A 17,038-nucleotide genomic window follows, 5' to 3' on the forward strand; every position below is an offset into this window, starting at 1 on the left:
AAAAGGGTAGAGAAAAATATAAGATACAGAAAACCATACATTTTTCTCATTCATTCATGAATCCTAAAACTTACTAAAACTGTCTTTTCTTGATGCCAGTGCTGCTTTAATTTCCCCTTTTTGGCATCTCAGTAACTATGTGGTTCTTTGGGGAAGTTTTTCTTCAGTTTGCCCATTGCCATGACTATGACTGCTGTTTTTGCTCCTGTTGAGGTCTGCCAAGGGGGGGGGGGGGCAGGAATGGGTGGAGTTCGATATAATTAGCCCTAAATTGGAATTTTTTCCAAGAGAGTCAGTTGTGGGCGGGTCTATCCTGAACTCTCAGTGTTTTGCTGAGTCATGCAAAGGCTTTTGACTTCAGAGGATGGGCGGTTCCCTTCTTCTCTGATGTGGGGGAGGATTCTTTGTTAATATCCCCTTTGTTCTCTGGGACACTCCTGCCTGCAGGTATTTGTGCAGACTCCACTGTACTCCCCTGTGGCACTTTGACTAGGTGAGGAATCACCCTCACGGTTTCTGTGCTCCCCAGAGGTCTTTCGTTGTCTCTGCAGGTTCCTGTAAATGATGTTAGCAACTCACTGGGGTGCTTCTAGAGACTGCGTAGGAGGATGTGGGGTCCAACTTTTCAAAATTTTCAGGGTTGGCTGACCGGACAGTAGGGGTTTAGGAATTCCTCCCGGATTTCCTTTAACCTGCCCTCTTGGTCACTTTTTACAGCCTTGTACCTGCCTGTCCCCTTTTGTTCCTGGCAGGGGTCCCTTACAGTCCACCAGCCCTCTACTGGAGGGTCCTCCTAACACCAATACAGGACTTAGGGGTGAAGGTTACACTGTAGGTTGGGGTTTCCCCTCAACCTGGCACATGTGGCAACTCCTGCAGTACTCCACCACATCTTTGTGGAGTTTTGGCCAGTCAAACTGTTGTGTTATGTGGGCTTTGGTCTTTCGTATACTGGCATGTACAGCCACTGTAGTTACGTGAGCCCTTCTCAATATTTCTCTCTGGTCCCTCTGTGGCACCACTAACTGGTGAACTACTGTCCATTCCTGGCTCTCACTTCTGTGAGGAGAACTCCATTTCCTCATCAGTACCTCATTCATTAAATAGTAGCAATCAGGGACTCCCTCTGGTTCACTTTCAGACTGTGCAGCCTACGCTAACTCTCACAATACTGGGTCGGCTTGCTGAGCCTCAGCTATTGAAAATCCATGTAATTCATTTTTTGGGTCTCCTTACTTTCCAAAGAAAGTCTCGGACAGGCAGACCTCATGGTCATTTGCCTGCAGTGCCAATGCACTCTACTCTGGGGGAGCTGGTTTGATCAGGGCCTGACCCTCTAACGGAATTACTTCTCTGAGATTCTCATATCTGAGCGGTACTTTAAGAGCCCTCAGCCACTGGTCAAAAGCCAGCTGCTTACTTCTTTCAAACTCCAGATAAGTTTGATTAGCTTGCTTCTTGAGGGTTCTGAACTTTTGGCGAGAGGCTTCGGGTACTAATTCATGTGCTCTGAGGATAGCATTTTTGGTCAGTTCATAATTTGATGAACTCTCATCTGGCAACAGGGAATAAACCTCATGGACTTTTCCAGTTATCTTGCTTTGTAGTAAAAGAGACCAGGTCTCAGCTGGCCAATTTAACTACCTTGCCAGCTTCTCAAAAGACACAAAAAACAATTCCATTTCTTCCTCATTGAATTCTAGAATTAGTGGAGCTAGGTTTAACAATTTTGTTCCCAGCCCTGAATTATGCTCCTCCATATTGGCCATGCTTTCACTGGGGTTACTCTGTCGTCCCTAGTTAACTCGAGCTGCTTCAGCTCTCTTTCTACGCATTCCTTCCGGAATATTCTTTCTCTCTCTCTCTCCCTGTCATTCCTTCTCCTGTCTTTCTTGCTCCCTCTCTCTTTCCTTGTCTTCTAATTCAAGTTTCCTTTGTTCCAATTGTATCTTTGCTAGCAGTACCCTGTCCGGGTCTGCTTCTAAACTTGTTTCTGCTTCTTCAGATTCAAGGGAAAAATGGTTGGCCACTTGCCTTAGGAGTTCAGACTTCCGAGCCTTGCCACGTACAGTGATCCCACACTGCTCAGTCATTTTTCTCAGCTCCTCCATAGACAGTGCTTTTAACTTATCCCAAGTTTCTTCACCCTAGCTTGGGGAGCTACTAGCTTCAGTTGCAGACATGTTAGTATTCAAGCACACACAACCACAAGAAAACCTGTATTGAAAACTTGCTTTTTTGATTGGGAGCAATTTGGCTTCCCACTTCCAATTTCTCTTGTTTGTCTTTGGGTAAAATTCTGGACGCTAGCACCCAAATTTCTGTTACAACCAGGTGAGAAAGAGGTCTAGGGTTCCCTTTCAGCCTTGACCTGGTCTTGCTGTAACAGTGTTTAATTTTTAAACACACTGTGTTTTTAGCTCCCCCTTTGTGAATCCTTGTTCACCACTTTCCAATTATAAGGCAAATAAATGAGCACAAACAGGTTTTCTTAGGTTTAAAGAAGGTGAAATTTTATTGAACTTAAACTCTAATTCAGTTGACGTCTACGCATACACAACGCACCCACGCTGGCATGCATACGCGATACACACATGCAAATAGAGACAGAAAAGAGCAGAAGAAAATTTAAGTGGAAAGGTTTGAGGCAATATCTGAAGAGTTGATGTTACGGTTCTTCGAGCTCACTCTCGAGTCCTTGATTGTAGGTAGTTCTTGCTTTTCATTGGGGCCCAGTATTCTTCTTAAACCTTGTTCACTGTAGGAGTCTTTTCTCTCTTGGGGTTCATCTGTCTTCAGTTGGTTTTTGGAGTTCCATGAAAAAGAGATGGGAACAGACAGGAGAGGCTGTGGTGAGCCAACATCTTTCTTCCTCCAATTCATCCATCAGCTTTTCACACATTGTGCCTTCTCTTTCACTTCTTGCAACTTCTTTTCAATCCAGGAGCAAACAGCTTTCTGCCAGTTCAAACACTGTCTCTACAATTTAAAACACCCCACGTTGACCAGCAGGGTAGTCACGTGACCGACTGGTATAACCATTTCTGGCTTTGTGTATTGCATGGGTCAGGGAATGGTCCTTTCTCTACAAGGGACTCACGCAATGAGTCGACTGGCTTTCATCTCTTTGAATTAGGTTATGGACATGAGGTGAGAGGTACTCTTAAACTACTCAAGGAGAGACTTTTAGAACACAGGGACGAACCTTCCACGTTAGACCACATCTCCGTGTTCTGTGAGCAACTCACGAGAGGCTGTGTTGTGGCTCAGGAACACCTACGAACCTCCCAGACAGCTACAAAAAAACAGGCAAATAAACATGCCAAGGCCAGAACATTTCAGCCCAGAGACCATGTGTTAGTACTACTACCAATAGGGTGAACCACTGAAAGCCCAGTTCAGTGGCCCGTACAGAGTAGTAAAGAGGATTAGTGAGGTGAAATATTTAATTGACACCCCAGCCAGTAGGAAAAAGCAAAGGAGCAAAGGCTGTTCCACATCAATACATTAAAGCAGTATCATAGCTGGGAAGTGGACAAAAAAGCATAGGTCTGTCAGGTAATCAGGAAAGAGGAGAGCGAAAGGGACAGTGAGAACGAGTTAGAGGGAGGCCTGGAGGATTCCCAAATTGAACCCTCTACCATCCAGTTAGCTAACACTGAAATGTTAAGGAGATGACACCGTACTCTCCTATTTAAACACAGAACAGAGAGGACACCTAACAAGGCTGCTCACAGCATTTAAAGAGATCTGCAGGGACAAACCAGGGTGCACAACCCTATACGATGTGGATGTAGGAGAGACACCTCCCATAAAGCAAAATCCCTATTGCCTAGGTCCCGGGAAACTAACCCAGGTTCGGGAAGAAATTCAATACAAGACCATTCAGAGCGACTGGAGTTCCCCAGCTGCGCTGGTGCCCAAGTCGAATGGCTCAACAAGGCTTAGCATTGATTACAGGAAGGTTAATGCAGAGCTAACTTCTACCCAATTTCCCACCTGGAAGACTGTCTCAATAGAGTAGGAAACACCATCTACATAACAAAACTAGATTTGTTAACAGGATACTGGCAGGTTCCCTTAACGGCCCGAGCTAAAGAGATCTCGGCTTTTGTCACCCCACATGTCTTATTCCTGTGCAGGGTAATGACATTTGGATTAAGAAATGCTCCAGCCAACTTCCAAAGGCTGATGAACCAGGTAGTGGCTGGCCTGTGTAGTGTACCTGGATGATCTGTTGGCCTACAGCGACACCTGGGGGGACCACCTAGACCAATTAGAAACCCTCTTGCAGTCGGCTGACCTAGTGGTAAATTGTGCAAAAAGCAAGTTCGCTAAAGCTCAGGTAACCTACCTGGGGCATGTTGTGGGTCAAGGGCGGGTGCTGCTCAGAGCAGTGAAGATACAGGCACTGATGGATTTTCCTGTCCCCACAACCAAACAGGAAATGTGATTTTTGGGGATTTGTGGGCTTTACCACAAGTTTGTCCTAAACCTCAGCACTATAGGCAACCCCACTGACAGACTTATTACAAAAAAGAGCGAAGGTAGTATGTTCAGGGAGGTGCCAAACAGCTTTCGAGGCTGAAAGCCATCTTAACCAACGAGCCAGTGCTAGCACCTCCAAACTTTAATAAACCATTTAAAGTTTCAGTCAATGCTAGTGACCTCGGGGTAGGTGCCGTCCTGCTCCAAGACGATGAGTCAGGCATTGAGAGACCAGTTGGGTATTTCTCCAAAAAATTAAACCGATATCAAAAGAGATACTCTGCTGTGGAGAAGGAAACTCTGGGCCTGTTATTGGATCTCGAGCACTTTCAATTATATGTCTGAAATAGATATAGATAGACTATAGCTTATAGCGACTATAATCCTTTGACATTTGTGGAGAAATTCAAAACCCAGAATGTAAGACTATTTTGATGGAGACTGCTTTTGCAACCTTACCACCTAAAGATTACCCACATCGCAGGGAAAAAGGTGATCGCTGATGCTTTATCCAGAGTTTAACTCAGCACAGAATCATCCCGAATGAAAAACTAAACCAGAGTATAGCTATAGCAGTGAGATTGATAAGTGAGCGTTTAAGGATGAATGTGTGTGTACTGTTTCTTGTTTTTTATTTACAACCTTCGACTCCTCCTCACCTGATCATAACAGTGCTTACTGTAGAATTTTAAACCTAGCTGCTAGAATGGAACGCACGTCTTCAGTGTATATATTTAGATATTACAACTCCAGCTAAAAAGAATACTGAAAGCACTATGGGCTCTGAAAGTTGGAGCTTTTTCAAACCTTGCTTACTCAATTTCAGCTTTGCATTTGAACTCAACACGCTTAACATTCTGGTACAGGAATAAAGTAATATTAGATGTACACAGTACTGTATTTATTAAATATGACAACATTATCTACCATTCAAACATTAGTAATATATGAATCTTATGATACTGTAAGGTTGTACAGTCTTTGACCTATCTGTTATGTTTATCTGGATTGTCAATCATCCACTGAACTTATGGTTTGATATAAACATGATTTCAAGGAAAGAGACAACTGAAAGTATCACTGTGTTACCTACAGTATGAATGCAGGAGACCGTAGAAACCAATTTCAGGCTTATGGGCTGGAAAAGCAGTGGGGTGCCACCCGCAACCCAGGGAGCTGTAGATTAGGCCATATTCTCCAGGCCTTCTTCCTCTTCAACGCTGCAAGACATGAGGATTCTTGTTCCCGAATTTCTAAGACTCCATCCCTACTCCAACCACATGTACATAGTAGGAATCTCCCACCACCTTTGACACATGCCATAGGCTATCTTCGGTCTCTCCTTTGCTGCAGTGCAGTCACTCCACAAACATTGGCAGTCCCCAGAATCTCTACCAAGCACTTCCACCAAACCCCCACCCACCAGCTCACTGCTCTTAGACCCAGAGATATATCCCCACTATTCCCAGACCTCCTCATTTCTCCAAAAGGCATAATTCACTCCCCCACATTCAAATACATGCTAGGAAACTCTTCTCAGTGCCCTAGGGCATATGCAAATGATAAGCTCCGTATAGCAAAGGCTTTTCCTCATCCATGTATTGTCCAAATGTCCAAGGGTTATGCTGCAGTAGTGCCAATGATTTGGTGCAATGTCTACTAAGAACTACTATACATATGACATAAAGTAGGCAGGTGGTGAATGTCAGTCTTGAAGCGGGTCGAAGACATTTTTTGCAGATCTTAAACTGGGAAGTGGGCACTGGCTGAAGGGGAAAATGAATTAGTCACTGAGCTCATTTATCTTAGGTAGACTTTGGTAAGTTGATATCAAGGTGCAAAAAAGACAAGTATGTATTGGAAACTACATGTAATTGTAAAAAACATTTGAAAAACTTTTATAAAATTACAAAATAATGAACAACCGTCAAGATTACTGCTGAAGATGGGAGAAAAAAAAATAAGGACTCCATTCAGAATTAGGTCTTTTAAACAGAAATGTATGGGTTGATCACCTGTCCATGTAAAGGCACAAGGTTCCTAAAGGGACTGTATTTCTATGTGATTTTTCTGTCTGCGTTGATGGAGATTTAATGAATGATGAAGATTGTAACACTGATTCTTTCCCAAGTCAAACAGTCGAAACACTTATACAGGAGTTTAGCCACATTTAGGATAAATATCAGGCTTTAGAGTCAGAAAGAAAAAAATGCAGCATTATAATCTACCTGTTTAAGTCCAGCCAGTGATACGAGGACTTCATCTTCCTTTTGAAGGTTTTCTTTTAGAATCACATCTTGTATTTTGCCTGCACCAAAAATAATTATGTATTACTTTAAAGTAGATTTAGCCTACTAAAAAAGATATGCAATATTGTGTTAGAATAGTAACTGCTTTTTACATAGACTTAAATACATCTAATGGAATTTTTAATATCTAAAGAAATATCTTCCAAACTTACAGGCAATTCCTAAATATTGGTGCATCTGAACTGTAATAATTCATAAGTTTGTACCTGTAATGCCGAATGATAAAACTCAAACATCACCTGAATACTGATAACATATCTATTTAGAATGCATGAAAGACTGGCAATGATAAAACCATACAAAACCTCAGAGGGATGTATTATTTTGTCAATAGATTCCAGTTAAAAAGGACATTTGAAGGGCAACAAAATAACTTCCAACCATCATTCTACTCCAGAACATCAACGTGTGTTAAAAAGCAGAGTAATTTTGGAACAGATGGCATACATACTGGCACATATTTTGCTGTAAAAATAAATATATCTGAATGACACACACTGGGCTGAATTTTATTCTCCCACTGCTGGGAGTGGCGGCTAGCGAAAAAGATGGTGGCCTGCACGCATGGCCACGCCGCTGTAATCCAGAGGCGGCAGCTCATCTAAGTCTGCAGGGTGGGCCGCCTCCCCCCAATCACGTGGTGGCGGCGGCCTCAGCGACGCCGTGAACAGTGTCAGCTACCTCTGAGCAGGCGCTGTGCCATTGTTAAATGGCTGCCAGACCTGCACAGAAACTACAGAATTGAACCCCGTACTCCACGCAACTACACTGTAAATAAATTTCTGACCTGTCTCCCCCTCCCCCAATACAATGAAAATAAATGGCCGCCCTGTTCTCTCCTCCCCAAAACACTTACATTGAAGATCTGACCTCTCCCCACCTCAACTGCGCAAAATGCAGAGGTCACCCCTTCCCCTCTCCCCCCCACACACTAGAAATGCAGAATTGAGCCTGTTCCCCCCTACACTTCACTAAAAATCCTAAGTCTCCCCTTCCCTACCTTGGTGGTGCCAGCTTTCCTTGGACAGGAAAGGGAAGGCGCAAGTGCCGCCTGTCGCATGGAAGATCCCGGACCAACTGGTAAGATCGTGGTGAATGGTATTTAAATGCATTCATTTTCTTTATTTAAATATTTAAAGTTGGGTCCCGTCGCCGAGCGGCAGGGGGGCGTGCCGCCATGGAGCCTTTCCGCCGCCAGGAAGATCGGCCCGGCAATCTCGGTTTTGGGCTCCGTGGCGGGCTGCTGCCGCTCCGGTCTTCCGGTTCCGCCCCACTCCCGCCACAGAGCCCGACATCAGGAGCTCAACAAAATCCCGCCCACTGTTATTAAAGTGAAAATCAACCAGCAACCTGTGGCAAGGAAGATACCCTGCTAATCAAGAATTGCCACAAGTCGGTAGACAATTTGTGCTATTCCACTGATAGCTTCACAGAAACAGCATCTCGCCCATAAGCTCCCTGCACGTTTCATGAAATTGTTGCATTTGCACGTTAACTGCCTATTAACTTCACCAGAGAAAGTTAAATCAGTAATTAACAGTGTAGGTACCCTTTCAATGATGTGATAAATTGCCAATCAAGCTCTATTTCCCAGAAAGTGAACAATTATAGTGTGGTGTCTCATTCTTTCAGGTTGTGAATTATTTTAGGAGATTTAAAAACTGTCAAATTGTTAATTGTTACTTTTTGTTCTTACTTTTTTGTTTTTTTCTCTCTTAAGCCAATCTCTCATTATTTCTCTTTTTGTACCTGATTTGACATTGAATTCACCCACTCTAATTCACCATCCTTCTCAGTCCTTCTTCTGTTTATTTCTCCATCTTAGTCTCATTGGTTAAGGAGATACAATATTCCATTGTTCACCCAGATCCTGTGTTGCCCCCAATATGTTGTTTTCAGCTTGCACTTCAGGCAACTTTGTAGACAAAAGATTTTAGAACCTAAACATGCACAGATAAATCTAATTAACAGGGCATGCCTTGAGATGTCCTGGCCAAGCTAAATCTAGGCCATTAAGACATTTAAGAGCATAAGAAATAGGAGCAACAGTAGGTCATTAGGCCCCTTAAGCCTGCTCCACCATTCAATGAGATCATGCCAGATCTTCTACATAAACTTCACTTTTCTACCTATCCCTCAATTTCCTCAGTGTCTAAAAATCTTTCAATCTCGGTCTTGAATATACTCAATGACTGAGCATCCACAGTCCTCTGGGGTAGAGAATTCCAAAGACTTACAACCCTCTGAAGAAATTTTTCAGTCCTAATTGGCTGACCCCTTATCCTGTGACCAAGACCCTTCAGCCAGGGGAAACAGCCTCGCAGCATCTACTCTGTCAATCTCTCCAAGAATTATCTATGTTTCACTCTTTGAAATTTATAGAATCATAGAATAGTCACAGCACAGAAGGAAGCCATTCAGCCTGTCTTATCTGTTCGAAGAGAATATATGCCCATTCTACTCAATCTCTCCTCATAGGACAGCCCTCTCATGCCAGGAATCAATTTAGTGAACCTTTGTTGCATCCCCTCCATGGCAAGTATATCCTTCATATTGTAAAGAAACCAAAACTGTACACATTACTCCAGGTGTGGTTTCATCAATGCCCCCTATATAATTACAACAAGACTTCCTTACTCTTATACATTAATTCCCTTGCAATAAGAGCTGACATAAAGCCTGGCTCGGATATAAAATTAAAACCCAACCTGGGCCCAACCCGAACCCAAGCCAGAGTCCTTTAATTTTGGTTCGCGCCTGACCTGGATATGAATATCCTTCCTTCGTTCCGGCAGCAGGCTATTCTTGCAGATGGAGTTGTGGGCAATCATGGGTAAGCCTGATTCCGGAAGCAGCACTGTCCAGCCCGACCCGACCAGAGCCCGAATGCTGGACTCAGAATATAGGCCTGACCCGAACCCGACACATGTAGTCGGGTCTAGTCAGGTTCGAGTCGGATTCGGGTTGGGTAGCCAGACTTTAAGCCGACGTACTATTTGCCTGCCTAATTTCTTGCTGTACCTGCAAATTAATATTCTGTGATTTGTGTACAAGGACACCCAAATCTTTCTCAATGAAAACATTTACTAATCTCTCACCATTTAAAAAAAATTCTGCTTTTCTATTATTCTATCATTTCACATTTCTCTACATTACACTCTGTCACCTCCTTGCTCACTCACTTAACCTGTCTATATCCATTTGCAGCATCTTTGCATCCTCTTCACAGTTTACTTTCCCAACTAGCTTTGTATTGAAAGCCAAGTATGGGAATGGTGGCATAGTGGTTATGTTGCTGGACTAGTAATCCAAAGGCCTGGATTAATAATCCAGAGACATGAATTCAAATCCCACTATGGCAGCTATGGACTCTAAATTCAGCAATTTGAATAAATCGGGACAGGAAAACTATTATCAGCAATGGTGACCATGTAACTACTGCATTGTCATAAAAACCCATGCACTAACGTCCTTCAGGGAAGGAAATCTGCCGTGTTTATCCATTCTTAGCAGTTAACAAATGGGCAAGTTCCAAAAGACATTCAGTTTTCAAAAAGGTTAATCTGTTCCGTTTCCTTTCAGTGATGTGTGCCAGTGGCAAAACTCAAGACCTACTGCCCTCTGAAATGGCCTAGAAACTCCATCATACCAAACCGCTTACCACACGGACTTGAGCGGTTCAAGATGACTCACCACCACCTTCTCAAGGGCAATTAGGGATGGGTAATTAATGCTGGCCTTGTGACCTTTCCAGTGAAGCCCGTATTCTGTGCATGAATAAAAAAAGCTTACCAAAGACAATAGCTTTGATCTCATTATTTAATTGGAGGAAATTTCTTTTCATCTAATACGGGATGGAGAGCCTAGGGAGCTACACACCAACAGACAGAAACCTATACACCACTGAAATGGATTTATAGACTAAACCTTCAGGGAATCATTACTGACCAGGGATTTGCCCACTGAACCCGCACAGGGAGCCTCACTGAAAAAAAACTACTGCTGAGAGGTTTGTGGGCCTTGCTTTGCAGAGTGCTTTATGGTTGTGAGGTTGTTCTACAAAACTCTGTTATTCTGCACCTGTAGCATGACAGTTGGTTAATTAAATATTTAAAAACTATTGGCTGGAATTTCACCCCCCTCTCGCTGCCTCCACCCCACTCCTGAGGGGCGTAAAATCGAGTGAGAGGCGCAGAATGCTGTTCCCGTTGCCGATTCACCCCGGCTGCTATTTTACCAGCAGCAGGGGAGGTGACAAACAGCCTGCCTGCCCAAGGCCAATTGAGGTCCTTAAGCGGCTACTTAATTGCCACTTAAAGGCCTTCTCCTTTCGCCACTGGTATTATCAGTGGCGGACGGGCACTTAGCCACCTGTGGAGGCCGTCCAGTAATACCTGGTGGCCTCCTTGGGGGCTGGGGCCCTCCAGATCAGGCACCCTCTGCCCCACGGAAGGCCTTCCCAGCAGCATCTGCTGCCCCCCCAGTAAAACTACTCTCCGTCTTACATTTTGACCCTACCCTCCCTCACTGTAGCCCAGCCAATTGTCCCTGGCGAGGCCCAACCCCCACTCACCTATTTTAGGCCGGCGTCCATGCGACTCCTCTCGCTGGGTGCAGTCCCAGCAGTGGCCACCACTCCTGGTAGCGCTGCTGGTACTGAGGAGCTGCCAGCCCTCCGATTGGCCAACAGCTCTTAGAAGTAGGACTTCTTGCCTCAGAGGGGCGGAGTCCTGACTGAGGGCAATTAAGGGCCTGGGCCTCGTAAAATCGCTGCGAGGCTTCCAGGCCTGGTGGAGGCAGGTTCGCCCCCGACTTTTCAGGGGCGAAATTTAGGGAAGGAATTTGCAGAGCTTAGGGCCTAGGCAGCTGAAGGCATGGCGACCAATAGTGGAGCAAGTAAAATCTGGGATGCTTAAGAGGCTAAAATTGGAGCAGTATAGAGATCTCGGAGGATTTGTAGGGGTGGTGTAAGTTACAATGATAGAAAGGGGAGAGACTATGGAGGGATTTGAAAACAGTGATGAAAGTTTCAAAACTGAGGCATTGCTGGACCAGATTGGGGGGTGTGGGGGGACGTTGGAGGAGACCAAAAGAGTGGAAGGTAAGGGAAGCCCAACAACAAAGTTACCCTTGCTGGAGAGATTGCTTCGTTGAGGGATGGAATGGTATTGATGGGGATGACCTGGGAGAGATGAAAGGAATGGGATGGGGAATACATGGGCAGGATGGAATGGCATGGGATGGGGATGGAATGAGAGGGTTGCTTGCAGGAGTGAATGATTTGATAGAATTGGTTATGTGTGGCAAAATGTCGGGGACAATTACTTGATACAAGTTATTATTTGAAAGCTATTCTTTGCACTAAAAATGAAAATTCACTAGATTTTACTGAAAAAAGTTTTAGAAAAGCTGTTAGAAGACATCATTGTTGATTCTATAGATCAAGATTCTATAGATGAAGATGATGATAACAGCCTATACCATCCAGAGTTTTTACACAGTTTAACCCCAATTGGCATGCCACCACACAAACTTAGACTCAAGGAAGCAGTAGTTATAATGTTGCAACAAAACTTGAATCCTACACAAGGACTTTGTCATGGAACAAAATTGGTAGTTAGGAAGCTGTTTAGATGCTGAAATTACAACAGGCAGATTTTAAGGAAATACAGTGTTTATTCCTGGAATATTATTGAGCCCATCAGATGCAAACCTGACTTTTTAACTCTACAGAAAACAGTTCCCAATTAGACTTTCACATTCCATGACTATAAACAAGTCACAAGGCCAATGGCTCTTGACAAAATTTGTATTTATCTTCCCAGGCCTGTGTTTACACATGCACAGCTTTATGCAGCTTTTCTAGAGAGAAGTTTTCATTCTGTTAAAGTCTTTGGTTAAAGAATAACCGTATAAAGAGATCCTGTATTTAATTACGTACTGTTGCAATAAGGATACTAATTTGACCTCAAATATTTTGTGGTCTTGGCTAGTTTTCATGGATTACTGACATATAAAAAGCTTGCTTAGAGAGCTTGGTCTGCAGCACACGTGTCTGGGAAGAACACAATTATTTAAAGTAGCAGCTCATTATAAAAGGTGAAGTTGTGATACTGACAGAAAAGTGGACTGATTGTTCACAAAGGCATAGAAGCAACATGTGGCAACCATTCTCTTTTTAATGCTGAAGAGTTGGAGGTCTGCCAAGAGGTGGGTTCCCTGATTGGAGCTGAAGATTACCCTCCTGTAAAAGCACAGGTGCCATTTGAATAGGAGGAGATTGTACCTGCAGTAAATGAATAAAAATGCGTTCTAATATCAGGTGCAAGGCAAAGGTAACTGTGCTCTTACTTTTATAAAGAGTTCTTGTGCAGCACAGCAGTGAGGAGGCATCATTTGCAACATCAAACACAACCACTGTCTTTCTACACACACCCTTTCTCCCTCCACTGCTCAGCATACTTTCCTTGAAGGTCCACGTGGCAACTAAGGATCAAGAAGCAGATGTTAAGGTATCCAGCGGAAGATGCTCCTCTACTGTTACTGAGGTCAGCAGCCCCAGTAAGAACAGCACGGCTCCGCTGGGCAAGAACAATGATGTTTCTGTGGATAATACTTGAACACTGATGTAACTCAAACACCTTTTACTCATTGAGGCCATGGAATTGAGCCTTGATATCTACATGCGTGCCATCTACGACACCAGGCACTCATGAGTACACAATGGAATGTTTGTCCTGCTCAGTTGCAGCATTCTTTCCACAAGATAGCATGTCATTTGTTGGATTTGTTGTGTGCATGGCAGACTGTTCGACTTGGCAGATGTCGTTTGGAGCAGCTTAAGAAGGCCCAATAGTATAAAAACATCATCTGTGGTAACTATTTTTACAGACTGTGTTGTCCCTGATCCAGCTTCTGTGCATCATTGTGCAGCAGATGGTTCAAACCTATGGCAGTTTGTCTTGTGAAGCAGAACTGGTGAACACAAGATAGCTAACATGCCGATGGGCACGGCGAAGTCTCATTCTGAGGTCACCAAAATGCCTCAATGGTTGTTGTAACTGCATTTATGAGCTCCTCACAAATTCCTTTTTCTCATGCTGATAATCCATCATGTTCAGAACCCCCAAAGAAATATCCATCCACTTTGTAAGGTGCCACACTAAAGCCAGCAGCAACCAAGAATGAAGAAGAAAAGTATTGTTGGGGAATAAAAAAAAACAGAAATGCAAAAATGGAGGACAATGCAGCAAAGACTTCATCAAAAAAAGACCTTCTCCCTTTAAGAAGCCTACTTCAGCAGGTCAGATCCCAGTTTCCCAATTTTTCAACGGGAGTAGTGTGTCCATCACACTACTCTATCTTGGCATCACACTTTAGGAAAGATATGAAGGCATTGGAGAGAGTGCAGATTAGGTACATGAGAATGGTTCCATGGATGAGGAACTTCAGTTACAAAGACAAATTGGAAAATGTGGGATTGTTTTAGTTGAAGAGAACGTTGAGAGGGAATTTGACAGAGGCATTCAAAATCATGAAGGATCTGAACAGGGCAGATAGGGAAAAACTGTTCCATTTGTGGAGGGATCAAAAACAAGAGGGCACAGATTTAAGGTGAATTGGCAAAATAAGCAATAGCGAGTGGTTAGAATCTGGAATGCACGACCTGAGAGTCTGGTGGAGGAAGGTTCAATCGAGGCAATAAAGAGGGAATTGGATTCTTATTTGAAAAGAAAGAATGTGCAGGGCTACGGGGAGAAGGCGGGGGAGTGGAACTAGGTAAATTGCTCTTTCGGAGAGCCGATGCAGACATGACGGGCCAAATGATCTCCTTCTGTGCTGCAACACATCTGTGATATTGTGCAGCTGGTACTTGGCCTGGTTGACCACACCATCTTCCTCAAATGCCTCTCCTCCATCGTCGAGCTTTTTAAAAATTCATTCATAGGATGTGGGCGTCGCTGGCCAGGCCAGCATTTGTTGCCCATCCCTAATTGCCCTTGAGAAGGTGGTGGTGAGCTGCCTTCTTGAACCGCTGCAGTCCACGTGGGGTAGGTACACCCACAGTGCTGTTACGAAGGGAGTTCCAGGATTTTGACCCAGCTACAGCGAAGGAACAGCGATATAGGTCCAAGTCAGGATGGTGTGTGACTTGGGCGGGAACTTGCAGGTGGTGGTGTTCCCATGCATTTGATGCCCTTGTCCTTCTAGTTGGTAGGGGTCGCGGGTTTGGAAGGTGCTGTCTAAGCAGCCATGGCGCATTGCTGCAATGCATCTCGTAGATGGTACACACTGCTGCCACTGCGCGTCGGTGGTAAAGGGAGTGGATGTTTGTAGATGGGGTGCCAATCAAGCGGGCTGCTTTGTCCTGGATGGTGTCGAGCTTCTTCAATGTTGTTGGAGCTGCACCCATCCAGGCAAGTGGAGAGTATTCCATCACACTCCTGACTTGTGCCTTGTAGATGGTGGACAGGCTTTGGGGAGTCAGAAAGTGAATTATTCGCCGCAGGATTCCTAGCCTCTGACCTGCTCTTGTAGCCACGGTATTTATACGGCTACTCCAGTTCAGTTTCTGGTCAATGGTAGCCCCTACGATGTTGATAGTGGGGGATTCAGCGATGGTAATACTATTGAATGTCATGGGGAGATGGTTAGATTCTCTCTCGTTGAAGATGGTCATTGCCTGGCACCTGTGTGGTGCGAATGATCCTTGCCACTTATCAGCCCAAGCCTGGATATTGTCCAGGTCTTGCTGCATTTCTACACGGATTGCTTCAGTATCTGAGGAGTCACGAATGGTGCTGAACATGGTGCAATCATCAGCGAGCATCCCCACTTCTGACCTTATGATTGAAGTAAGGTCATTGATGAAGCAGCTGAAGATGGTTGGGCCCAGGACACTACCCTGAGGAACACCTGCAGTGATGTTCTGGAGCTCAGATGATTGACCTCCAACAACCACACCATCTTCCTTTGCGCGAGGTATGACTCCAGCCAGCGGAGGGTTTTCCCCGATTCCCATTGACCTCAGTTTTGCCATGGCTCCTTGATGCCATACTCAGTCAAATGCGGCCTTGATGTCAAGGGCAGTCACTCTCTCCTTACCTCTAGAGTTCAGCTCTTTTGTCTATGTTTGAACCAAGGCTGTAATGAGGTCAGGAGCTGAGTGGCCCTGTCGGAACCCAAACTGAGCCTCACTGAGCAGGTTATTGCTAAACAAGTGCCGCTTGATGGCACTGTTGATGACACCTTCCATTACTTTACTGATGATTGAGAGTCGGCTGATGGGGCGGTAATTGGCCGGGTTGGACTTGTCCTGCTTTTTGTGTACAGGACATACCTGTGCAATTTTCCACATTGCAGGGTAGATGCCAGTGATGTAGCTGTACTAACAGCTTGGCTAGGGGCGCGACATGTTCTGGAGCACAGGTCTTCAGTATTATTGCCAGAATATTGTCAGGGCCGATAGCCTTTACAGTATCCAGTGCCTTCAGTCGTTTCTTGATATCATGCAGAGTGAATTGAATTGGCTGAAGTCTGGCATCTGTGATGCTGGGGACTTCAGGAGGAAGCCGAAATGGATCATCAACTCGGCACTTCTGGCTGAAGATTGTTGCAAATGCTTCCGCCTTATCTTTCGCACTGATGTGCTGGGCTCCCCCATCATTGAGGACGTGGAGCCACCTCCTCCAGTTAGTTGTTTAATTGCCCACCACCATTCACGGCTGGATGTGGCAGGACTGCAGAGCTTAGATCTGATCTGTTGGTTATGGGATCGCTTAGCTCTGTCTATCGCATGTGCTTACACAGTTTTGCACGCAGATAGTCCTGTGTTGTAGCTTCACCAGGTTGACACCTCATTTTGAGGTATGCCTGGTGCTGCTCCTGCCATGCCCTCCTGCACTCTTCATAGAACCAGGGTTGGTCTCCTGGCTTGATGGTAAGAGTAGAGTGGAGGATATGCTGGGCCATGAGGTTGCAGATTGTGGTTGAGTACCATTTTGCTGCTGCTGATGGCCCACAGCGCCTCATGGATGCCCAGTTTTGCAATGCTAGATCCGTTTGAAATCTATCCCATTTAGCATGGTGGTAGTGCCACACAACACGAAGGAGGGTATCCTCAATGCGAAGGCGGGACTTCGTCTCCACAACGACTGTGCGGTGGTCACTCCTACCATTACTGTCAAGGACAGATGCATCTGCGGCAGGCAGACTGGTGAGGACGAGGTCAGGTATGTTTC

General features: G+C 44.8%; 1 protein-coding gene across 8 annotated transcripts in view; it reads right to left on the minus strand.

Moving 5' to 3' along the window:
- The window catches only part of tbc1d5 (TBC1 domain family, member 5), a 771,220-nt gene that overhangs the window by 41,692 nt on the left and 712,490 nt on the right, over positions 1-17,038 (minus strand). For 7 of the 8 annotated variants that reach the window (XM_068011845.1, XM_068011853.1, XM_068011822.1 and 4 more), the window contains one exon: positions 6,717-6,796. In XM_068011845.1, coding sequence (XP_067867946.1) covers positions 6,717-6,796 — 80 coding nt within the window. Of the gene's footprint in view, positions 1-6,716; positions 6,797-8,586; positions 8,738-17,038 lie in introns of those variants that run through there. The other variant, XM_068011866.1, reaches the window with a different exon arrangement.

The sequence above is a fragment of the Heterodontus francisci genome, chromosome 2, assembly GCF_036365525.1.
Source record: "Heterodontus francisci isolate sHetFra1 chromosome 2, sHetFra1.hap1, whole genome shotgun sequence".
NCBI lineage: Eukaryota > Metazoa > Chordata > Chondrichthyes > Heterodontiformes > Heterodontidae > Heterodontus > Heterodontus francisci.